The 26312-nt window shown below is 42.2% G+C and overlaps 1 protein-coding gene across 2 annotated transcripts in view; it reads left to right on the top strand.

The window, feature by feature from the left end:
* SERINC5 (serine incorporator 5) overlaps positions 1 to 26312 on the top strand; it is a 77955-nt gene that overhangs the window by 38877 nt on the left and 12766 nt on the right. For both annotated transcript variants that reach the window (XR_004001049.1, XM_030567776.1), the window contains exons 3-9: positions 5570 to 5748; positions 6075 to 6157; positions 10337 to 10430; positions 12044 to 12255; positions 15846 to 15941; positions 18505 to 18631; positions 24441 to 24507. Coding sequence is in view for 1 of the 2 variants with exons in the window: in XM_030567776.1 (XP_030423636.1) it covers positions 5570 to 5748; positions 6075 to 6157; positions 10337 to 10430; positions 12044 to 12255; positions 15846 to 15941; positions 18505 to 18631; positions 24441 to 24507 (858 nt within the window). In the remaining variant the exon portion in view is untranslated. The remainder of the gene's footprint in view (positions 1 to 5569; positions 5749 to 6074; positions 6158 to 10336; positions 10431 to 12043; positions 12256 to 15845; positions 15942 to 18504; positions 18632 to 24440; positions 24508 to 26312) is intronic.

Genomic DNA, 26312 nt, shown 5'->3' with positions numbered 1-26312 from the left:
GTGTAATGCTCCCTTCTAACTTCGTTTGGCAGCCGCCTGCTTTGTCTACTGCTTGCAGGAAGAGAAATCCATTACAGCTAGCTGGTGTGGGCTTGGAACCAGGGTGGATCGGCAGCCCCCCATCAGCTCCCCACTCCCCTAAGTTCCTTGCGGAGCAGCTGCCCAGCAGGCTAGCAATTGCAGTTGTCCTTCCCCCCACTACCATGTGCTGCTCCTGCCCTCTGCCTTAGAGCTGCTCCTCGAGACTTCTGCTTGCTGTGCAGGGGGGAGGGAAGGAAGAGGGGAGCTAATGTCAAGGTGCCCCCTGCTCCTGCACCCCGCTTACCCCATCTTCCTTAGAGCTGGGGGGGACACACCAGGGCTCAGGACCCCTGCAGTCTCAGCATGCTGATGGAATTAACAAGGCAGTGTACTTAAAGGAGAAATGTGCATATCTCTCTCCATTCCTGCTGCCTTGTAGAGTGAGAGAGTTAACCCTTGAGGGCTCAGCCAATTGCTAGTTCATCATTTAGCAGTAAGGGAAATATCTCACCCTCTGATTCCTCCACCTCAACCAACCTTCACAATCATCATCACTGTGTACCAGTATTAAATTGTTTGTTTAAAACTTAGTGTGTGTGTTTGTGAGGGGGCAAGGCCAGATGGCTATAGAAAAATAATGGGAGATAGATATATTAGCCCCAGTTTAAACAAATCCCTGGTACCAGGATAAGTAAATGGCAGCTGCTCCAGGTCAATTAAGACACCTGGGCCCAATTAATATCTTTCCAGAAGGCAGTGGAGATTGTTAGGTTGATTGGGACACCTGAAGCCAGTCAGGGGCTGGCTGAAACTAGTTGAAAAGCCTCCCAGTTAGTCAAGTGGGTGCGCATGTCAGGAGCTGTGAGAAGTTGCCCTATTGGAGAGACTGAGCTGTGTACACCATACTAGGTACAAGGAAGGAGGCCCTGAGGTAAGGCTGAAGCATAGCTTGAGGAAGTGGGGGGCTGCTGTGGGGAAGTAGCCCAGGGAATTGTATGTGTCCTGTTCCTAAAAGGTCAGCTACCAAAGCTGATACTATTAGGGTCCCTGGGCTGGAGCCTAGAGTAGAGGGTGGGCCCGGGCTTCCCCCCTTCCCTTCCCCCTTTGGCCTGATTAATCACTGAGACTAGGACACAACAGAGATTGTGCAAGGGAGGATAGCTTTTCCTCACCTCCCTTGCTGGTTTATGATGAAAATGGCTCAGTAGACTGTGACACTTGTCTCTAGAGAGAGAAGGGTTAAGGGGAGGGTTGCTTATTTACATGAATTCTTATGGGAAAATTGGATTCGCTTAACATAGTTTCACTTAAAGTCGCATTTTTCAGAAACATAACTATAATGTTAAGTGAGGAGTTACTATATATTACTCTCCTTTAATTCTTTGGGCATGGCTACACTGGAGAGTTGCAACGCTGGTGATGGAGTTACTCCCTGGTTGCAGCACTGGCTGTACACCTAGTTTGCTTGGGGTGTAGCGATTCCAGTGCTGGTGATGCAGCGCTGGTCATCAAGTGTAGCCACCAAAAGTGTTGTTATTGGCCTCCAGGGTATTAGGAGGTATCCCAGAATTTCTTTCCACAACAAACCGGAAGAATGGCTGAACTCCGATCTCCACATAGCTACTTAGCTAAAAAACAAACACAGCTGCTCTTTGCTCCAGCGAGTGAGCAGAGGCAGGGGAATTGCTTTGGAATGTTCACAGCTGTTTGCTTGAGGAGAGGGGTAGGGTATGTCTACATCTACAATTTTGCAGGGCTGGTTGTTACAGCTGTATTAGTACAGCTGTATAGGGCCAGCGCTGCAAGTGGTGTTAGATGTGGCCACACTGCAGCGCTGTTGGGCGGCTTCAAGCGGGGTTCGGGGAACGCGAGAGCAAACCAGGGAAGGAGACCAGCTTCGCCGCGGTTTGCTCTTGCGTTCCCCGAACCCCCCTGCAAACCGCAGGGAAGGAGACCTGCTTGCTCGGGGATTCGGGGAACGCGAGAGCAAACCGCAGGGAAGGAGACCTGCTTGCACGGGGGTTCAGGGAACGCGAGAGCAAACCGGGGAAGGAGACCTGCTTGATTACCAGAGGCTTCCTCAGGTATGCTGGGATACCTACTTATTCCACGGAGGTCAAGAAGAGCGCTGGTAAGTGTCTACACTTGATTACCAGCGCTGGATCACCAGCGCTGGATCCTCTACACCCGAGACAAAACGGGAGTACGGCCAGCGCTGCAAACAGGGAGTTGCAGCGCTGGTGATGCCCTGCAGATGTGTACACCTCCTAAGTTGCAGCGCTGTAACCCCCTCACCAGCGCTGCAACTTTGTGATGTAGACAAGCCCGTAGTGTTGAGCAACTGCTTATGTGGTCTAAAGACTATTTAGGAGTGCATAATTTGCATTTAGTGAATAAGAGACAGGTGGGGGAAAGGTCAAAACTTTTAGAATGATTGAAGGTAGGCACTGTGTATCTTCCAGTCCTTAGAACTTGCAAGGCAGGGAGCTGAGAACAGTGTCAGCTCCAAAAATCCACTCTCTGTCTCTCCCACGCTCCCTGTCTCACACTACCCCACCCCCCTCTTTTGAAAAGCACGTTGCAGCCACTTGAACGCTGGGATAGCTGCCCACAATGCACCACTCCCAACAGCGCTGCAAATGCTGCAAATGTGGCCACACTGCAGCGCTTTCCCTACACAGCTGTACGAACACAGCTGTAACTCCCACCGCTGCACATCTCCAAGTGTAGCCATACCCTTTGAGTCCTGTATCAGCTTTTGCATCATTATGCCTGAAATTGATGTCCAACTGACTGGTCTGTAGTTACTCAGGTCATCACATTTACCCTTTTGAAATACTCACTCAAATTTAGCTTTCTTTCAGTCCTCTGTAACTTCCCCAGTGTTCCAAGACCTATTGAAAATGAACATTAATTTTCCATGAAGCTCCTTAGTCAGCTCTTTAAAAACTCTGATGCAAACTGTATGGACTTGCTGATTTTTAAAATGTCTGATTTTAGTAGCTGCTCTTTAACATCCTCTTGAGTAGAAATGAAATGTATTTCATCATATGATATGATTTTATTACTCTGCTTTTTCCCAAATACAGAACAGAAATATTTATTGAATACTTGTGCCTTTTCTGCATTACTGTTGATGATTCTACCATACTTATCTAGCAATGGACCATAAGAACGGCAATACTGGGTCAGACTAAAGGTCCATCAAGCCCAGTATCCCGGCCTTTGACAGTGGCCAATGGCAAGTGCCCCAAAGGGAATGAACAGACAGGTTATCATCAAGTGATCCATGCACTGTCACCCAATCCCAGCTTCTGGCAAACAGAGACTAGGGACACCGTTCCTGCTCATCCTGGCTAATGGCCACTGATGGACATATCTTCCATGAATCTATCTAGCTCCCTTTTGAACACTATTATAGTATTGGTCTTCACAACACCCTCTGGCAAGGAGTTCCAGAGGCTGACAGTGCATTGCGTGAAAAAATACTTTCTTGTTTGTTTTAAACCTGCTACCTATTAATTTCATTTGGTGGCCCCTTGTTCCTGTATTATGAGAAGGAGTAAATAATGCTTCCTTATTTACTTTCTCTATACCACTCCTGATTTTATAGACCTCTATCATATCCCCCCTTAGTTGCCTCTTTTCTAAGCTGAAAAGTCCCAGACTTATTAATCTCTCCTCATGCGGAAGCCATTTTATACCTCTGATCATGTTTGTTGCCCTTTTCTGAACCTTTTCCAATTCCAACAGATCTTTTTTGAGATGGGCTGACCATATCTATGCACAGTATTCAAAGTGTGGGCATACTATGGATTTATATAGAGGCAGTATGATATTTTCTGTCTTATTATCTATCTCTTTCTTGATGATTCCCAACATTTCTGTTTGCTTTTTTGACTGCTGCTGCACATTGGGTGGATGATTTCAGAGAACTATCCACAATGACGCCAAGATCTTTCTTGAGTGGTAACAGCTAATTTAGACCCCATCATTGTATATGTAGTTAGGATTATGTTTTCCAATTGTGCATTACTTTGCATTTAGCAACATTTAATTTCATCTGCCTTTTTGTTGTCCAGTCACTCAGTTTTGTGAGATCCTTTTGTAGCTCTTTGCTGTTTGCCTGGTACTTAACTATCTTGAGTAGTTTTGTATCATCTGCAAATTTTACTATTAAGATTGTTTTTGTTCCTAATACGCCTCAAAAACTCCTTATTGTCCTCAATTCTGCATTGTCATATGATAAATTAACTTCCTGTTGCAGAACTGTTTTAAAAAAAAATATTCAGGCTTTGGACATATTTGGTTGATTTGGCATCTGGATTGACTGGTGTGGCTCTCCAAAGAAAGCAAGTTCATAAACCCCTCACTTCTATGCTCCTGTCATTCATTTTTGTTCACTAATGTTCTTCTTGCTCAAGTAACCATGTCTTGCATGGCATACTAGCCATGTTCTGAAAGTGTTTGGAGGTGAAAATCTTTCAAGAGTTACAGTTTGGCTTGAAGCTAATCGTCCAGTCTTCTGTCCATTTGCTCTCTCACCCTTTCTGGTTTGCTTTTCGAGTTGTCATCTGGGACAAGCAGAGACCAGCATTCTTCCTTTCTTGGAGCTGCACAGTTTCTTTATGTAGGGTATTGTCTACAACCTTGGTATGCTTCCCAGACTCATTTCTCTTTCTTGAGATCATCCGAGGCTGAGCAGCTGCTGGATTTGTTTTCCATCTTGTTCCTCTAAATCTTTGAAGAGAACATTTGCTAGAGCAAAACACTGTGTGTGTCAGCCTCTCTTTCATGTAAGAAAGGTGAACTAATGATCCCCACTCTCATTTGATGGTGTATTGCTCTGTAAGTCTCATTGATTCAGGTTGGTGGCTCTGAGGATACAGAGACTTTAGTTTCCTTTAAATTAATGGTGTTTAACTGATTTATTAAACCCTTCTCTTTGGGGTCTGCTCTAGCTGAGGGATGAAGGGGTGAGGTCTAGTCTGCATACAGAGACACTGCACATAAATGGATAAGTCACAAAAACCTGCTTTTCGGGAGACATTTCCAGAGTATTCTGTTCCACGTTAGCATGGTGAGCCTCTGAGACCAGAATGAGAAAAAAAGAAAACACACAACCACACACAGTTAGGGCAGGGCCTCAAAGGCAAATATTTAACAAGTGGGGAAAGGGATGGAATTTTCCTACCTTTCTGCCAATTTATTTTTAAAGAGTTTTATGGTGCCAGTCTTCCTTTAAAAGTGGTGGGGAGTAGGGGATTGTTCCCCTTCACCCCATACTGAAGCATTTGACAGGAGTTGTCAGTTGCGGCTCCAGACTTCCAAACCTTTATAATCTATGTATCACCTCACCTGTTTTATGTAGATTTACCCCTCAGTCCAGACTGATGTTTCAGTGACCTTGAACCATGACTTGTGTGAAATACATCCAATTAGCTATTTTTAAGTCCGCTGTATACACGTAAACTATATAAGTGCAATCTGCTTAATTATAGTAAATCTTGTGTTATGTTTAATTGTTTCTTATTGTGTGTGTTTTCAGATTCCTTCTTATGAGCACATCTGCAGAGGTATTCAAGCAGGTGAAAAGTGTGAGAAGCTAGTGGGATACTCTGCGGTGTATAGGGTCTCTTTTGGAATGGCATCTTTCTTCTTTGTCTTCTTCTTACTCACCATCAAAGTTAACAACAGCAAAAGCTGCCGAGCATACATTCACAATGGGTAGGTTTTAGTTTGTTTGCTTATTTTTCCTCTCTTCTGAAATGAAGCAATAAATCACATTCCCTGTGTAGTGCTAGATTTCCATCCTGCATTTTTTTTGATTTATGTATAGTGTTATCAAAAGCTTTGAGTTAATTTTGATAGCTTGACCTAGGTACATAAGTATGTATAAGTGAATTATAAGTTGTATTCAGACTGGTAGTGTAATTCCTTTATACCAGAGAGCAGTAACCACTACTTAAGGCACAGCTATCCTATGAAACAGAACTTATGCTGAACACTTTTAATTTCTAAAAAGATGATTCCACTTCGGTTTTGTCTTCCAGGTTCTGGTTCATTAAGCTTCTAGTTTTGGCAGCCATGTGCTCAGGAGCTTTCTTCATTCCAGATCAAGGCACCTTCCTTAATGGTACAATTTTATCTTTCTTTGTGTATACACTTTCCATTCCATTTGTATGAGTGCCTACACTCTTAACAGTAGAGACAGATTTGTTATTTCTGTATTACTTGTTACAGTAAAGCAGTGATAGTGCTAGTAGCTGAGTGAATGAATGGGGTTGGCTTAGTTGTGTTAAGACTACTTTCTTAGTTTTGTTAAAAATATTCTTAACTATATATACGTTATACACACATGCCCTGCACATGTAAACAGAAAAAAAAAACTTGTGCTGCCTTGCAAGCTTTTGGATTTACAGATAGTCATAATAAGTGCTGAAAAAATTAATGCTTAAGAGTATGCAAAAAAAAATTTCTGGCTGACCTAATTAGCTTTATGCTATGGTTTTATAACTGTGTTGGTCCCAGGATATTAGAGAGGCGAGGTGGGTGAGGTAATACTTATCTGTTAACAGAAGTTGATCCAATAGAAGATATTACATCACCCACCCTGTCTGTATAATTAGCTCTGTCATAGTCATTACTTGCAACAGAGAGAGCTGGTTCTGTTCATAAGGTGGTACAGTAAGCCAAGTAACACACAACATAAAGCACACTGGAATCCTCTCTCTTGAAAACTAGCAGTGACTGACTGTAATGAGAGACAGGATCTTGTAATTTGTTTAGTTTCCACATTGCTTACATCTAGTAGTATAAAATTAGATTTCTTGCTGAGATGTGGAATTGCCAATTAATTATTGTTGATCCTGTTTCTAAGCCATTTTTGTTAATTGGGGATATAAATTGGTAGCAGTTACTGTTACTAACTCTGGGAGAGTGGTTTGAGAATATTTTCTCAATCATATGTAGATGTCAGCTTTTGGGGGAGATTTAAAAAAAAATATTTTAGGAAGTTAGGAGCAAAAGTCCCACTGAATTTCAGTGGGATTTGTGCTCCTAAATAGAGCTCCGCATGGATACAAAATTTATATCCCTGGATATGGATTTCCACCTGATATCCGCAGAGCTGCAGGGCTCTACCATGAGCCACAGTGGCAAAAGCAGCAGCATGCGCCCAGCCCAGGAAGTTCCCCTGGCATGGTAGTACTACCCCCACCCCTGCCCACTAGCACCACCAGGGGACAGCTGCCACACCCTGCACCACCCCAGTTTCTTGAGGCTAAAATTAGTTACGTAGTCTATGTTCCTTAATCTTTAAACACCCACTGTATTGGAAAGTGCTGGAATTCTAGAATGCTTACTATTTGGAGGCATTCATGATTCCAGGTCCACCTCAGTGATCCTTTCCACTGTACTGATTCTCTCGAGTAACATGAACATGTGTAAGTGGAGAAAAAGTGGCTCTTGAGTCAGGACATAAACAATCTTTTGATGATTCTAGACAGGAAACAACACTTTTTCCCCCCTGTCCTAGTTCTTGATTTTTTTTCTGTGCAAAACAATGTTCCAGGAAGCAAACTTTGTGTCTCTCTCTCTCTTTGGGGAGGGTATTTTGGAGAAGGGTTTGAAGAAACTGCCAAACAGGAGGCATCTGCTTCTCACTCCGCCTCCCAGAAGGTTTCTGTAGCTCTCCCCTCTCTTTCTATTTCATAGAATAGAATATCAGGGTTGGAAGGGACCTCAGAAGGTCATCTAGTCCAACCCTCTGCTCAAAGCAGGACCAATCCCCAGATTTTTACCCCAGTTCCCCAAGTGGCCCCCTCAAGGATTGAACTCTCAACCCTGGGTTTAGCAGGCCAATGCTCAAACCACTGAGCTATCCCTCATTACCACTGCTCCGTGCTCCATCAGTTTGGCTGGGGAGGCATCATGTGCAACTGCATGGTTTGCATGGCCCTATTATTAGCTCTGTGGTGTGCACATATACTACCTGCAATTTAACCTTCTGTGGTAGGTATGGTTCTTACTTGAAAATCTAAGTACCTAGTCACTGAGTAGAGGTGAAGAGCTTACCGGTCTTCTCCCCTCCCCCTCACATACGCACAGCCCATTCCATATCTTTAGTTTTGTACTCCGCTTTGCTGACTTTTTTACAAAAGAACAACATGCTCATTAAACTAATACAATAGCTTATCAAAATGGGGCCTCACAGAAGGAGTGGAGTGGGGGCGGAGCCGAGGGCGGTGGTGGGGGAGATGTCAGTAATGTGGCCCTTGGGTCAATGTACTAGTCTTCATGTGGCCCTCGTGGTCATTTGAGTTTGAGGCCCCTGATTTAAACCATTCATAGGTGAATGCAGAGGATTGTGGTAGCTGTGGGAGTGTCTCAGAACACTTTTTTTTTTATTCCTACAAATATGAATAATTTTTTTTTCTTCCCTCCCCCTTATTTTTACATGGTAAATCTGTGTAATTTTGAATCTAGTGATAGTCATTTTCAGCCTCCAGTTCCTCAACAATTTTAGGTTTTAGGACATCTGTAAACTGATGCCACCGCTTTTTCGCACCATATACCAAGATTTCAGTAGCTTCTCTTCATATACAGTAACTTTTTCCACAAAAATTCTTCTGGTTAATGAACTTGTAGTGGATATTCTGAAAGGTATGGAGTGCCATAAACTGAATCATATCTATCAGTCAGCTGGGATGCATGTAAAGTTGCACTCGTCTTTCAGATGACCTCTGCCATTTTCAGGAAGGTCTCTAGTCAAGGTTAATTGAGATGTGTCTTGATGATGATCTATAAAAAGGGAAATAAAAACAACCCAGGAAACTACAGACCAGTTAGTTTAACTTCTGTGCCAGGGAAGATAATAGAGCAGGTAATCAAAGAAATCATCTGCAAACACTTGGAAGGTGGTAAGGTGATAGGGAATAGCCAGCATGGATTTGTAAAGAACAAATCGTGTCAAACTAATCTGATAGCGTTCTTTGATAGGATAACGAGCCTTGTGGATAAGGGAGAAGCGGTGGATGTGATATACCTAGACTTTAGTAAGGCATTTGATACAGTCTCGCATGATATTCTTATAGATAAACTAGGAAAGTACAATTTAGATGGGGCTACTACAAGGTGGGTGCACAACTGGCTGGATAACCGTACTCGGAGAGTAGTTGTTAATGGCTCCCAATCCTGCTGGAAAGGTATAACAAGTGGGGTTCCGCAGGGGTCTGTTTTGGGACCGGTTCTGTTCAATATCTTCATCAACGATTTAGATGTTGGCATAGAAAGTACGCTTATTAAGTTTGCGGACGATACCAAACTGGGAGGGATTGCAACTGCTTTGGAGGACAGGGTCAAAATTCAAAATGATCTGGACAAATTGGAGAAATGGTCTGAGGTAAACAGGATGAAGTTCAATAAAGATAAATGCAAAGTGCTCCACCTAGGAAGGAACAATCAGTTTCACACATACAGAATGGGAAGAGACTGTCTAGGAAGGAGTATGGCAGAAAGAGATCTAGGGGTCATAGTAGACCACAAGCTTAATATGAGTCAACAGTGTGATACTGTTGCAAAAAAAGCAAACATGATTCTGGGATGTATTAACAGGTATCTTGTAAACAAGACATGAGAAGTCATTCTTCCGCTTTACTCTGCGCTGGTTAGGCCTCAACTGGAGTATTGTGTCCAGTTCTGGGCACCGCATTTCAAGAAAGATGTGGAGAAATTGGAGAGGGTCCAGAGAAGAGCAACAAGAATGATTAAAGGTCTTGAGAACATGACCTATGAAGGAAGGCTGAAGGAATTGGGTTTGTTTAGTTTGGAAAAGAGAAGACTGAGAGGGGACCTGATAGCAGTTTTCAGGTATCTAAAAGGGTGTCATCAGGAGGAGGGAGAAAACTTGTTCACCTTAGCCTCCAATGATAGAACAAGAAGCAATGGGCTTAAACTGCAGCAAGGGAGATTTAGGTTGGACATTAGGAAAAAGTTCCTAACTGTCAGGGTAGTTAAACACTGGAATAGATTGCCTAGGGAGGTTGTGGAATCTCCATCTCTGGAGATATTTAAGAGTAGGTTAGATAAATGTCTATGCGGGATGGTCTAGACAGTATTTGGTCCTGCCATGAGGGCAGGGGACTGGACTCGATGACCTCTCGAGGTCCCTTCCAGTCCTAGAGTCTGAGTCTATGAGCTGTATAATAGTTTCACTGCATAGACTTTTGCCCTAATATCACAAAGCTCAGTTTTATCTAAGCTCTCAGTTCAACATAATTGGAAATTTGATCCTTTTTCCCTCCTCCCGTTGCAGCCTGGCGCTATGTAGGTGTTGCAGGAGGAATCCTTTTTATACTCATTCAGCTTATCCTGCTTGTGGAGTTTGCACACAAATGGAATAAAAACTGGTATGTGTCTGACAAGCAATCATTTGTATAATGTATTGTAGTGCAATCCTTCTTTAAATGCATGTTTTTATTAATAGAAAATTAACCACAGTGTTTAAAAATACCACGGACACCATGTTATGATGGTAGGCAACTATAAGGTACAGTACTTCCTAATCTTCTGAGTCTCTTCCTACTCTTTCTTCACTCTCCTTCCCCATTTTGAATGCCATTTCTCTCCCTCTTATTTATGACCTCTTGTTGCTTTGTATTTGACTAAAATAGTTTCCAATAAATAACAGTGCTGCAAGGACCCCATCATTTAAGCCTCTTCACTTCTTCTGTATCGGCATAATCCATTTTTGATAAAATGGAGTGGATCCATACAGCATAGCCACAGCACTTGAACAATGATGGAAACTGGTGGATCCTGATTTGTTTTCATGCAAGCTTATAGACGCACCCCAGCCCAGTTTTTAAATAAGAGCTGCACCACTTGTTTCCACCCAACTCTACAACTTTTCTTGATCAATCAGTCCCCTTATCCAGGCTTGATTTCCCGTTTGTGTAGTTTTGGCACCTTCCTTCCCTGCCTCATTAATATTTTAGAACTCTTAAATCATACACAAAATCCCCTCTCTTGAACTATTCCCTGCCCATCCATTCCTCTGTCTTCCTCTGTTCTTTTGTTTTCACAGTTATCCCATGAGCTTGTAGGAAAGGTTTAAAAACCTCTGCTCTCTCCCTTTTCTCTCTGATAACTCTTTTCCTCAGGATGGGATAAATATGTTCTCTTGTCACAGCACAACCACTGCTGCTAATAATTAACTGTAGCAAAACCCCAGTGCTGTCAGTGTGACTGAGAGGAGACTGCCAGCAGTGGCATTTAACTCAAAGGCACCATCTGCATTACAGATTTTGTAAACCATTTAGCACAGAAGCATCACCCAGTACAATCAGATTATCTGATACATTGTTCCCCCAAGATCAGTTCTTGGGGTGTGGGTGGGAGTCAGGGGTGGGGAATTCAGGACTCAATAACACTTGTAGGATACAGAGAGCCAAAAGAAGGGAGAATGGTTGAATGGACGAAACCGTTGTAGTGGTAGGAGGGTAAGAATAGCTGCAGTGTATTTAACAGTGGTTTTCCAGGGCTTATCTTTCCAGAACTTCACTAATGAGCTGGGACCTGGAAGGGTCTCATCCTTGGCTCCAGCCAAGGAATTCCCTACGTTAACTAGGAGCCAGGATTACAACAATCTGTCCAAGATTTGCAGATGGCTCAGTCTAAGCTGCTCCAAGTTTTCAGAATCTTACAGGCTCTATTTATGGAAATAGCCAGGCGTTAAAACATCAGTGTAACATCTTGATATATGATCAACACTAGTGTTATGGAATGTTTTTTTATAGATCCTAGTGATAGCAAATGAATCTAGCAAGGCAACTATATTTTTAAAATACCCAGGAGTCACGGCCTATATTGCTAAAACAATGTATGTACTATAGAAAGCAAAATGCTGACTTTTGTGGTGCTCTAATGGTCATATAAGCTACCTTGATAAGGAGTATATGTTAAAAGACGAGTGTTGAATATTTTTTTCTATAGCTAAATATATTTTCTTTCTTACAAACAGGACGGCGGGCATAACACGTAATAAACTGTGGTATGGCTTACTAGCTCTGGGCATTCTCATCTTGTACTCCATTGCTGTGGGAGCCCTGATTTTGATGGCTGTCTTTTACACACGCTCTGAGGGCTGTACCTACAACAAGATCCTGCTTGGTGTAAATGGTGGCTTGTGCATTCTTATTTCATTGGTAGCCATCTCACCCTGTGTCCAAAGTCGTAAGTTTGCTTATCAAATCTTTTGTCTGTTTGTTTTGTTGGAGATGCAACACCTTGAGAGTCCTCTGGAGCTACTGCTGGTTATCAGACTTAACAAGGCTGATGTCATTGGGGTACTGACCCTGTGTGCTCGTGCGCGCTCTTTCTCTCTCTCTTGAGTTAGCTTTTATGTCACTGTCTCCATAAATTCCATACCATACCCTCTCTGCTCCATGTCACTAAGTATAACATCAAGTGTAGACAGCGTAAGGGTAAAAAACAAGGGTGATGGTCTGTAGTAGACCCCTACCATGATACCACTTAACCAGGAAGAGTAAGTGGATTAGGCTTTTTTTTTAAACAACTAACAAAACCATTCAAAACACAAAACTTGTTGATGAGGGATTTCAACTACCCTGGCATCTGTTAGGAAGTATTACCACAGGGCACAGATTATCCAACAAATTATTGGAATACACTGAAGACAACTTTTTATTAGAGAAGGTGGAGAAAGTGATGTGAAGAGAGATTTGATTCTGGAAAACCGAGAAGAAGTAGTTGTAAATTTGAAGGTGGAAGGCAGCTTGGGTGAAAATGATTGAAAGGAATGGTAGGAAGGAAGAGAGCAGGATGAAGACAATGGATTTCAAGAAGGTAAACTGTAGTAAACTCGGAGAATTGGTAGGTAAGATCACATGGGAAACAAATCCAAGGGAAAAAAACATTCAGGAGAGTTGACGGTTTTCTAAAGAGCCATTAAGGGCACAAGAGCAAACCACCCCAATGCATAAGAAAGATAGGAAGGATGTAAGAGACCACCCTGGCTTAACTAGGAGACCTTCAATGTCCTGAAAATCAAAAAGTGTCATACAAAAAGTAGGTCAAATTACAAAGGACGAATATAAAAACCTACAACACAAGCTTAGAAAGCCAAGGCCAAAAAAAAAAATTAAACTAGCTTGGGACATAAATGATAACAAGAAAACATTTTACAAATACATGAGAAACAAGAGGAAGGCCAAAGACAGGATAGGCCTATTATTCAGTGAGATGGGAAAGACAATAACAGAAAACACAGCAGTGGCAATGCCTTTTTTGTTTGTTTTTCACCAAAATGGTTATCAGTGATCAAATGACTAACATCCATATGTTCGACATAGTGAACATCAGTGTAAACGGGATAGATTCTGGGGCTAAAATAGGAAAAGAACAAGTTAAGAATTACTTAAATACAAGTTAAATATCTTCATGTCAGCAGGGCCTGATAGAATACGTCCTTGAATACTTAAGGAACTGGCTGAAGAGATCTCTGAGCCATTAGTGATTTGTGTTTTGAGAACTCATGGAGGAAGTGAGACCCTCAGAGGACAGGAAAAGGGCAAATAGGTATTATTATATCTATAAAAAGGGGAATAAAGACAATCCACTGTTTTATAGACCAGTCAGAAAAATAATGGAACAAATAATCACTTTGTAAGCAACTAGAAGATAAGGTAATAAGTAACAGTCACCATAGATTTGTCAAGAACAAATTATGTCAAACCATCCCAGTGTCCTCCTTTGACAAGGTAACAAGCCTTGTTGATAGAGGAGAAGCAGTAGATGTGATGATCTCGACTTTAGTGAGGCTTTTGACACAAACTGTATGGAAATATAGCCTAGATCATGGATTCTCAAACTGAGGGTTGGGATCCCTCAGGGGGTCATGAGGTTATTACATGGGGGGTCATAAGCTTTCAGCCTCCATCCCAAACCCTGCTTTGCTTCCAGCATTTATATTGATGTTAAATATATTAAAAAGTGTTTTTAATTTATAAGAAGGGGTTAGACGCAGAAGATTGTTATATGAAAGAGGTCACCAGTACAAAAGTTTGAGCCACTAGCCTAGATGAACATACTATAAGGTGAGTATGCAGCTTGTTGGACAAGCTTACTCAAGAGTAGATATCAGTAGTTCACAATCAAGTTGGAAGGGCATATTGAGTAGGGTCCTGCTGGGATGTGGGTCAAGTTCTAGATAATATCTTCATACATGATTTGGATAATGGACTAGAGAGTACACTTGTAAAGGTTTGCAGATGATACCAAGGTGAGACAGTTTGCAAGTGCTTTTGAGGACAGGATTAGAAATCAAAATGACCTTGACAAACTGGAGAAATGGTCTGAAATAAATAGGATGAAATTCAGTAAGGACAAATGCAAAGTACTGTACTTAGGAAGGAATAATCATGACATGACTGCCTGGAAAAGAGTACTTCAGAGAAGGATCTGGGGGCTGTAGTGGATCACAAGCTAAGTGAATCAACAATGTAATAGTGTTGCAAAGAAAGCAAGTATGTTTCATTTAGCAGGAGTATTGTGAGCAAGTCATGAGATGTAATTCTTCCATTCTGCTCAGCACTGATAAGGCCTCAGATGGAATATTGTGCCCTGTTCTGGGCACCACATTTTGGAAAAGATCTGGACTTTCTCCAGTTTGTCCACAGGAGAGCAACAAACATGATTAAAGGTCTAGAAAACATGACATAAGAGGGAAGTATAAAAATAATTGGGTTTATTTAGTCTGGAGAAGAGAAGACTGGAGGGGGAAAGGGGCATAAATCTTCAGTTTGTAAAAGGTTGTCAGTCTTCTTTTTATAAATTGCTCTCCTTATCCACTGAGGACAGGTCAAGAAGGGGCTTAAATTACAGCTTGGGCTATTTAGGTTGGACATCCAGGAAAAACTTGCTAACTGTCAGGGTAGTTAAGCAATGGAATAAATTGCCTAGGGAGGTTGTGGAATATCCATCATTGGGGATTTTTAAGAGCAGGTTTGACAAACACCTGTCAGGATGGTCTAGATAATACTTAGGCCTCAATGTGGGGAACTGGGCTAGATGACCCATCGAGGTCCCTTCCAGTCCTACATTTCTGTGATTTCTATGATAAGCATGCTGATATCTTTGATACAATTCCCTGATAGGGTGGGGACACAGCAGAGGTTTCACATATATAGCCATTTCTAGGTGTGGAGTCACGTATGCTACCTTGGCTGTAATTACATGGTTAAGAGAATAGCATTCAAACCCATTCAGCTCTGATTTCATGCTCATTTCTCACCGTCATACAGTTGCCATCTATCTGTTTTTGAGACTAGGGCTGAAACAATTCACAACTATTTTAATTTTTGTTTTTTCACATCACACTTTGTGTTTCAAGAAAAATTTTGTTTTTTGTGGCTTCTTTCATGCACTAGGACTGGAGATGCATCAGTGCTTCAAGTAATTTCAGAGTTAAATGATGATAGGCAACTATATCTGTTAAGTCTGCCAGTAACTTACGCCAGGTGTGAATATTGTTTCTGAGCTTGGTATAGTTAGCCAGAACACAGCATTTATTTCTTACTGGTTTGGGGATCTTAACCTCCCTGGAGCAGCCAGTGTAGAAAGGGATGTTTCCTTGTCCTTCAGAGAAAATACATATCTAATCTGTCTGGAAACTTTCTAAAGTGCATAGGCAAAGGATTAAATAATTTCCATGTGAAAGATACTTTGACCATTTGAATTTGTTTGTTTTTCAGTTTATTAAAGCCCATAAAAATGCTTCAATATCTTACCTTTTTTCTCTAAAGGCAAGCCACACTCTGGTTTGTTGCAGTCAGGAGTTATCAGCTGCTATGTCATGTATCTCACCTTCTCATCTCTGTCAAGCAAACCACCAGAAACTAGTAAGTTATCTTGAGCTTTAATAAAGTCCTTTAAGGCACGCTGCATCAAAAGTGAATTTATTTAGGCCTTTAGATTATCATGCCAAACAAATCCTGCGTTGTCATGAGTTCAGTGCAAGATGCTAGATTTGGCAGGAGAAGACTGGTGAAGAATGGAGGCCAGTGCATGCAATACCAACCAGAAAGATGTAGATCCTTCTTTAGTTTCAGATTGGACACTTTTGTCTGCCCTTTTTTCACTTCCATCCAGTAGATTTCCTCCCCTCATTGCTATTTTAGCTGCCATTACAATAAGATCTCTTGCTGTCCTCCTATAATTAGGGCCCTATCAAATTCCTGGTCCATTTTGGTCAATTTCACAATCCTAGGATTAAAAAAACCATAAATTTACATGATTTTGTCTATTTAAATCTGAAATTTCAGTGTTGTAATAAGGATTCTGTCCCAAAAAGGAGTTGGGGGAGGGAGGAGAGAAGGGATTTCAAGGTTATTGTTGCGGTACGGCTCTTTCAGAGCTGAGCAGCAGCAGTGTAGAAGTAAGTATGACATGGTATGGTATTGCCACCCTTACTTCTGCGCTGCAGCTGGTGGGACACTGCCTTTGGAGCTGGGAGCCTGGACACCCAACTACCATTCTGAAGGCATCACAGTAGTAAGGGTGGCAATACCACATTCCCCCTAAAATAACCTTGCGATCCCCCTGCAACTTCATTTTGGGTCAGGATCCCCAGTTTGGGACACACTGGTGTCATCTCTGAAATCTGTATAGTATAGGGTAAAAGCACACACAAGACCAAATTTCATGGTGGGAGACCAGATTTCACAGTCAGTGACATGCTTTTCATGGCTGTGAATTTGGCAGGGCCCTGCCTATAATTGATGTGCTAGATTGGTTCCATGCTTCCAATTAACAAAGCAAACTATCTAGTTTTTTACCCCATTTTTCCTTTCATATGAAAAATTACTCTCATATCTTTTTTGTTTCAAGGACATTTGAGTAGTACTACAGTTGCTGTTCACAGAGAATAAAAAACTAAGATTAATCCTCACCAGATATGGGTGTCATTGTACTTCAAATTAGTATGCATGTGAAGAACACGTTGTGCCTCATATATTTCCAGAGCATCTCCGGATGCCAAAAAAACTTGCTATAGTTTTTCTAACATTAGGCTCTTCTTAAAAATTTGGTTTGTCTCCATTTTTCTCTTATGAAATTCCTTTTTGGAATCCATCCAGACTGGTGAAACCAGTGAACAGCAAGCCATTTTCCAAGCTCCAAAATAGATTTGTGATTTCAGATGAATTGCACTAAAGCCTTTCCTTTAGCCTAGTGGTGGGCAACCTGTGCCCATCAGGGTAATCTGATTGCAGGCTGTGAGACCTTATGCTGATGTTGACCATCCGCAGGCACTGCCCCCTGCAGTTCTCAGTAGTCTCTGTTCTCTGTTCCCAGCCAATGGGAGCTGCGGGAAGTCGCGGCCAGCATGTCCCTGCGGCCTGCCGCTTCTGGTAGCTCCCATTGGCCAGGAACAGCAAACCGCAACCACTGGGAGTTAACAAGGGGGAAGGCGGTTCCTTTGGACGGTCAGTCAGCATACTGTCTCACGGCCTGCAATCAGATTGCCCCAATGAGTCCATATGTTTCCCGCCACTGCTCTAACCTCTGCAATGTAGGCTAGTCTTGGTAAGAATTGCCTCCTTTTTACTAGAATAGCAGTAACTAGAAAAGGAACGGTGAGGAACAACTTAGTGATGTGTAGGCTTTCATCTGTCTGGGCTTGTCCACCTGTCCGAAGGAAAGTTGGAGAATGACACACACTGGTAAATCTGAATGAGACACCCAATTTATAGGCAAGAAAGCAATTGCATTTGCAAGAGCATGCACTGGGCAGGTAGGTATTAGAAATATCCCAGCCCTTGGCTCAAAGCAGATGTATTTGTCAAGCAAAAGTATCTGTACTCTGGGACACCAAGGACTATGCCGGCAGTTTGCCAGGAACCTGAGGGCAGCAGCTAACTTGCATACATTTTAAAATAAAATATGCCCATAACCCAGTGTAATTCCTTGTCCTCTGTACGTCGTTTTAGGAGTAGAGTTGTCTCAGGCCATGTTTTTATACCTCACTGAGCCTGTATTTGGCACTTGGGCTGCCCTTAAAACACCCCTGTCTTAAACAGACATTGTACAGAGTAATGTGACCCAAGCTTTACAAACAGTAACACATTTACAATGTATGTATAATTTTAAATTTCTTCAGATGTCACTTGGCCCTCCAAAATAGCGGGGAGGTGAAGTGTTGGTGACTGGCCCAGCAGAGACACTGGGATTTAAGAACTACCCCAGGGCCTGACATTTCTCCACTCTGAGCCAGCTAAGTGCTGAAGTTTACTGTAGTTCTGCCCTTCAAGAAACAACACATCTGGCAAGTCTAATTTCAGCCTCCCAGCCTAGATAATCTTTCTAAAAAACCAATATTCTTGATGTTTCGGGAAACAAATTATGTTCTTTAATCTGAAGTCAAACAAACTTGTTAATTAAGTTTATTTTGTTTTGTTTTTAAAGTCCTGGATGAGAACCATAAGAACATTACAATCTGCGTACCTGACTTTAGTCAGGGTTTGCACAGAGATGAGAACCTGGTTACTGGATTGGGCACTGCCCTTCTGTTTTGTTGCATTTTATATTCTTGGTAAGTCTTTGCAGGTTTGAATTTTTTTAAGTTACCCTACTATAAATTAAATGTGGGGATCAAACAGATTAAGATTTATAATGTGTGCAATGCAAATGCAAAGCAATTGCTAGAGGCAGAATTACATGAAAGGCGGGAAATTAATCTGATAAATCATACTTTCCCACAGTGGCTGGATGATTCTTCTCTAAAATGATCAGTGATGAAATAGGCAACTCTGAATCCTAATAATGATTTAGCATTTTATGAAAAGGATCCATATCTACTGGTGGAAGAAATTCCAAACGTGAACCAGTGAAGCATTGCCTTCCTGAGTTCGCAGACATAGCTGGTTTAATGTGTCTGACTGCATACGCAGGAAGACAACACTGCCTTTGTTTATGTTAGAAAACTTTCTTAATTTTCAAAACGAGAAACATCACTTTTCCACAAAGTCTTATTCTGCAGAAAGTACCACCAAGTAGTAGCTTCTCTGATAGTAATTTGGACATGGTTTGTGATTTTTAACCTTGTGGCAAACTGCCAGGATAGTGTAGTGTTGCTCTCCATCTGTAGCCACCCATGTAAAGGACCCCAGTCTAATAAACTTCCTAAATGTAATGTGCATAATGAATTGAGTGATGTCTTTCATGTGTATGTGATCAAGCACTGCTAGTGTCTGAGAATCTGAATATGAAATTGACTAGAAGCCCTCCTGAAACTGATTAGTCTATTTGGTTGTCCATGAGAGAAATTCAAAAATGCAAACAGTGAAAAATACAGTAGAGTTAAGAACACCTTGGGAATGGAGGTTGTTCATAACTCTGAACAAGATGTTATGGTGTTGTTGTTTTTTTTCAAAAATTAACTGAACATTGACTTAATACAGCTTTGAAACTTTACTATGCAGAAGAAAAATGCTGATTTCCCTTTTTTTAAAAAGTAGTTTACATTTAACACAGTACTGTACTGTATTTGCTCTTTTTTTTCTCTGCTGCTGCCAGTTTGTTTACTTCTGGTTCCAAATGAGGGGTGTGGTTGACTGGTCAGTTAGTAACTCTGAGGTTCTACTGTAACTTAGATATTTTTTATATTGATGTTCACTAGTAGAAAGGGTGGTGTTAATAATCTAGTGAAAGACACTTTGTGTTTAGAAACTTTTACCAGCAGTCTTTTTAAACAAAATTCTAATCGCTTTATGATTTATTCTTAAAATTTAGCTTAGCTGAAGAATAAATATGTTGATGTGGAAAGTAAATACAAGTGAACAGCTGCTCTAGTACAGCAATAACATGGCCTTTAAAAAAAATGATTTGAAATACATGTAGTATTAAAAAGCAGAAATCCCTTACAAAATCTTTTTAATCTGTAGAGGGAAGTGTGACAGATTGTCTTAGACTTAGACTTTTAAGGTCAGAAGCAGGGTTGAAAGAGCTGCTGCCGAAATGCTGCCGAAAACGGCGGCAACTGGGCAGCAGCACAATTGGTTGCTGCTGTTTCTGGCGTCCCTTCAGTGAAGGGTGCGTGGTCCCTTTTCCAGATGCTGTGGTGCCCTCTTAGGCGCAGGGCCCGATTCCTGGGAATCGTGGGAATCGCCCTAAAGTCAGCCCTGGTCAGAAGGGACCATTATGATCATCTAGTCTGACCTCCTGCACAACACAGTCCAGAGAATCTCACTCACCCACTCCTGTATCAACGCCCTAACCTATGTCTGAGCTATTGAAGCCCTCAAAGGCTTCAGAGTGCAGAAAATCCTCCAGCAAGTGACCCGGGCCCCACGCTGCAGAGGAAGGTGAAAACCCCCCAGGGCCTCTGTCAATCTGCCCTGGAGGAAAATTCCTTCCCGACACCGAACAGGGCGATCAGTTAAACCCTGGGCATGTGGGCAAGACTCACCAGCCAGACACCCAGGAAAGAATTCTGTATAGTAACTCAGATCCTGCCCCATCTAACATCCCATCACAGGCCATTGGGCATATTTACCGTTAATACTCAAAGACCAATTAATTGCCAAAATCCCATCATACCATCCCCTCCATAAACTTTTCAGGCTTAGTCTTTAAGCCAGATATGTCTTTTGCCCCACTGCTCTCCTTGGCAGGCTGTTCCAGAACTTCACTCCTCTGATGGTTAGAAACCTTCCTCCAATTTCAAGTCTAAACTTCCTGATGGCCAGTTTATATCCGTTCGTTCTTGTGTCCACATTGATACTGATCTTAAATAATTCCTGTCTGTCATGGTATAATTCCCCACTCTGAACCTTAGCATCCAAAAGATGGGGTACCAGCATGAATTCCTCTAAGCTCAATTACCAGCTTAGTACTTGTAGCGCTGCCACCAACCAGGAATTCCAGCGCCTAGTACACTCTGGTCCCCCCAAAACCTTGCCCGGGGACCCCCAAGACCCAGACCCTCTGGATCTCAACTCAAGGAAAGTAAACCCTTTCCCTCACCGTTGCCTCTCCCAGACTTCCCCTCCCTGGGCTACCCTGGAAAATCACTGTGATTCAAACTCCTTGAATCTCAAAACAGAGAGGAAAATCCACCTTCCCCCCCTCCTTCTTTCTCCCCCTCCCAGACTCTCCCTGAGAGAGAGAGTAATCCTAACACAGAGAGAAATTAACCTTTCTCTACCCCTTCTCTCCTTTCTCCCCACCAATTCCCTGGTGAATCCAGACCCAGTCCCCTGGAGTCTCACCAGAATAAACAAAACAATCAGGTTCTTAAACAAGAAAAGCTTTTAATTAAAGAAGGAAAAAACAGTGAAAATTATCTATGTAAGTGGAATATGTTACAGGGTCTTTCAGCTACAGACACTGGGAATACCCTCCCAGCCTAAGGTATACAAGTACAAAGTAAAATCCTTCCAGCCAAATACACATTTGCAAATAAAACAAACATAAGCCTAACTCGCTTTATCTACCTAGTACTTACTAGTCTGGACATATAAGAGACTGTATCGGAGAGATTGGAGAGAAACCTGGTTGCACGTCTGGTCACTCTCAGAACCCAGAGAGAACAACCACCAGAAACTAACAGCACACACAAAAAAACCTTCCCTCCCTCAAGATTTGAAAGTATCCTGTCCCCTGATTGGTCCTCTGGTCAGGTGACAGCCAGGCTCACTGAACTTGTTAACCCTTTACAGACAAAGGAGATATAAAGTACTTCTGTTCTATTAACTCCTACTATCTGTTTGACACTGTCCCTCCCTGATATTTATTCCTCTGATATATTTATAAAGAGCAATCATATCTCTCCTCAGCCTTCTTTTGGTTAGGCTAAACAAGCCAAGCTCTTTGAGTCTTCTTTCATGAGACAGGTTTTTCAGTCCTCAGATCATCCTAGTAGCCTTCTCTGTACCTGTTCCAGTTTGAATTCAACCTTCTTAAACACAGCAGACCAGAACTACACACAGTATTCAAGATGAGGTCTCCAGTGCCTTGTATAACGGTACTAACACCTCTTTATCTCTCCTGGAAATACTTTGCCTGATGCATCCCAAGACCACATTAGCTTTTTTCACGACCATATCACGTTGGCGGCTCATAGTCATCCTGTGATCAACCAATACTCTGAGGTTGTTCTCCTGTTACATCCAACTGATGCGTCTTCAGCTAATAACAAAAATTCTGGTTGTTAATCCCTAAATGCATGACCTTGCACTTTTCACTATTAAATTTCATCCTATTACTATTACTCCAGTTTACAAGGTCATCCAGATCTTCCTGTATGATATCCCAGTCCTTCTCTGTATTGGCAATACCTCCCAGCTTTGTGTCATGCGCAAACTTTATTAGCACATTTCCACTTTTTGTGCCAAGGTCAGTAATGAAAAGATTGGTCCCAAAACCTATCCCTGAGGAACACCACTAGTAATCTTCCCTCAGCCTGACAGTTCACCTCTCAATATGACCTGTTGTAGTCTCCTCTTTAACCAGTTCCTTGTCCACCTTTCAGTTTTCATATTGATCTCCCATCTTTTCTAACTTAGCTAAATTTAGTCTTATGTTCTAAAAGAACCTCCTTGGGGGTGGCATTGAGAGTGCCTTTCAAGAAGGTGGGATATCCAGTCCTAATATCTGGAGAAACCAGGCTATCTTGGTATTTCCTATTGGACCTGAATCTAGGCACATCAGTCTGTGCATTTGTAGTACCTAGGTTATATTATTGCAATTCATATCTGGGAATGAACCAGGAAATAACTCCCAATTGCTTGGCAACACAAGTTGCCATGTAACTAACTACAATGCACTGATCTTTGCATTGGCTCCGCACTGAATAAGAGTCCAGTTCAAAATCTCCATCCTCCAAGAATTTGGCCTTTGCTGCCAATTCCACCCCAAAATAGTTGTCTTAGAGGGTGGTGCAACCAGTCCTCCCATCTGGAGAAACCGCATAACCCTGGTAACTCCGAGACACAGCTCTTGCCATGAATCCATATATTCATGATGATCCCGGTTGATTATTGCAATGACCTCCTATTACATCTACTTTTGAATCTTTCAATCAATAGGAAAGATTTGTCAGTGTAGAAGACAGACTTTTTAGAAGAGTTGAAACTAGACTATGGAGCAAGACCACAAATACCACCATGTTCAGAACTAAATGAGAAACTCGTTTCTTTGTGGCTTCCTCCTCAGTATGAGATCTACACTCCTCTAAGTGGTGGGAAGGAAACAAGGAGTAGAGTATGTTGTTCTGTTGCTAAATGTTTCAGAATGGCTCGTTTACTACAGTTCTGGGGTCCATATAAGTACCTAAATAGAGATGTGTTCACATTTCAGTGAGAGTCATGGAGAGTTTGTGTAACATAGCAATCCTTCCTCTAGAGAAGTAGGGTGGAAACTGGTAAGGATTCCCCAAACAAACAGACTTTACAGGAAATGGAATAGACTCATAGACTTTAAGGTCAGAAGGGACCATTATGATCATCTAGTCTGACCTCCTGCACAATGCAGGCCACAGAATCTCACCCATCCACTCCTGTAACAAACCCCTAACCTATGTCTGAGTTATTGAGGTCCTCAAATTGTGGTTTGATGACCTCAAGCTGCTGAGAATCCTCCAGCAAGTAACCCGTGCCCCATGCTGCAGAGGACGATGGTATAAATAGTCTTTCCTAGCTTATACATACTGATTGTCTGTCTGCTAATTATGAGTTTCTCATTTGCAGGACTGTGACTGTGGTCTTTATTTACAGGATCAGTCAAAGCAATTGCTGTAAAACTAGTCTGGAATGGCAAAACCCTCATCATGCATAGCAGGGAGAACCTGTTCTGAAATGCACATCAGTATGTTTAGCTTTTCTGGCTGGTGGCATTGACATTAATAGAAGCCGTCTAGTTTATCTTTAAGTTCAGGCTTACAGAATGAGTCTGGTGATGGTGATCTGTCCTGTAGGTTTCTACTTGCACAGAATAAACCTTTTACAGACTTAGCACTTGACCCTACATTCTGTGGTATCACTTACTTCAGTTGGTGCAGGACTGGACCCTTAGAGTATGTCTACGCTGCAGCTGGGAGCAAGACTCCCAGCCTGGGTTACACAGACTTGTGCTAGGTTCATTTGACTTAGTACGCTAAACTCAGCAGCACAGCTGTGGCTCTGGCGGGCATTAGACGTAGCCACCCAAGCTCAGGCCAGGGGCTTGAAAACATGAGCTGCAGCTCAAGCCACAGCATCCACAGTGCCATTGCTAGCACACTACTTGGGCTGGGAGGCTCACTCCCTTTTAGCACTGTAGTTGTTTCCCATGAGACTTCTCAGCATCACAGGAAACATATACTTACATTGCATGTTATGGTGCTATCTTCTCTTTGATTCTAGTTTGACCTCAACAACTCGTGCAAGCTCTGAAGCACTGAGAGGAGTATATGCAACGCCTGAAACTGAAGTGAGTTAACTATTCCCCGAACTGTAACAGATTGCTTCTTCCCATCATACCATCTTGGTGCTGATTTTCAAGCTGTACTACTTCAGATTGTATGTATTGTTGCAAATTCTACATGAACTGGAACTGAGAACGATGGTATAAAAGGGTCAGCTGCTTCTTGAGCAACTCCTTGTGGCCACAAGTGGCTCTGCATTTTCCCTCTTCAGGCCCCCTGAAGAACTCCATGCAACACTTCTGTAGTTCAGCAGTGCCCTTCTTTGGGGCTGGATTTATTACAACAATACAATCATTCCCAAACAAAGTTCTCAACTCCCCATAAAGTCTGTGCTCCCAGTCTTCCTGCTGGGGGTTCTCCCAAAGTCTTCCCTGTATGGAGCCAGCTCCCTCCTTGATAATTTAGGGTTCTCTGATGGAGCCTGATCACTCCCAGCCACCATTCCCTGCCTTAGCAGGCCTTTGCTGATGTCTCCCGCCAGCTTCATGCTGGTGTCTTTTCCCCAAGCACTCCCCACTTCTACAGCTTCCTGCTGCTTTTTATAGGGTAACCCCCTGATCCCTGCTCAGGTGTGCCTTCTGAATAACTAGGGTTTGCTGGCTCCAGGCCTTCCGGGGCAAGCCACTCTGTTACAGATAGCTAAGTAAAAAGCCTATTCACAGTCCGTGTTCTTCCTGTCAGGAAAGGTGGGATTTCCTGACTCTTTACTGCCTGGGCTGGCTTCTCAGCAGCTCCAGCTGGTCCCTCAGAGGACTTGGCTAATGTGTCCTAAATGGTATGCTGCTCTCTTTGCAGTTTTTTCCCTAGCATTCTGCAGACATCCTGTGATACAGCTTGCATTAAACTGGAATTTAACTGTTCCCCAGAAGCTCACTTCCTCTCAGTTAGAGGCAGAAAAGTCAATATTAGGAATATAGGCAAAGATGAGATCACTATATTTTAATTGCAGAATGGGGCAGTTTTGAAAATTCAAAGGTAGCAAAACATGAGCAAAAGTATTAGTGCTCCACATCAGGGTTTCTTAATCTCTTCCCACTCAAAACCACTAACACTTTGTTTTGTTCCCCCTATCCCCCCTTCTGTGGCTTTCTTCTTGGCATTTTTATAGTGAGAAAGATAATGTACTGTCACCATTGAATTGTCATGCTATATGTGGTAGAAGTAAGCCATTCTATTGCATACATGCATTTGTTAGCTTCACAAATGTCTAACAGTTGTTGTCAGCTCCCAGTAGGGAAGACTGAATTCCCATTCCATTCTAGTTCCCTTGTTTTAGCTGCTGTGGCTTCCATCTGAGGTAGAAATATCCCTATTTGATCTTACCCCAAAGGTGAATTCTGTGAGAAAACTTGAGCAAAATAACTCAACCCACTTAACTCTGAGCATTTAAAAAATAAAATCAATCCGCTTTTTTTCAATATGTTCACTCAGAATTTGTACACTCTATCTAAATGGGTCAAGCTAAATACTTCAAATTTAGCTTTTTTTTTTTCGTAGATCAAGACTCAGACTTAGAGCTGATCCTATGTATTGTAAAAGCTTTCTGGGTGTCATGAAACTTGGTACAGAACCTAAGCATTCATACTGTCATCTTTAAAAAGTAGTGTTTCTAGACTTTCTTGGTTGCAAAGATAAGTATTTAAAAATGCTACTATCATAACCTAGTCCCAGATTTGGACCTTAGCGTCCAAAATATAGGGGTTAGCATGAAAACCTCCAAGCTTAGTTACCAGCTTGGACCTGGTAAAGCTGCCACCACCCAAAAATTTAGAGTGTTTTGGGGCACTCTGGTCCCCCCAAACCTTCCCTG

Source organism: Gopherus evgoodei, chromosome 6, assembly GCF_007399415.2.
Source record: "Gopherus evgoodei ecotype Sinaloan lineage chromosome 6, rGopEvg1_v1.p, whole genome shotgun sequence".
NCBI classification, from domain to species: domain Eukaryota; kingdom Metazoa; phylum Chordata; order Testudines; family Testudinidae; genus Gopherus; species Gopherus evgoodei.
Note: the sequence above shows the minus strand (reverse complement) of the source record. Positions and strands in the feature narration are given on the sequence as shown.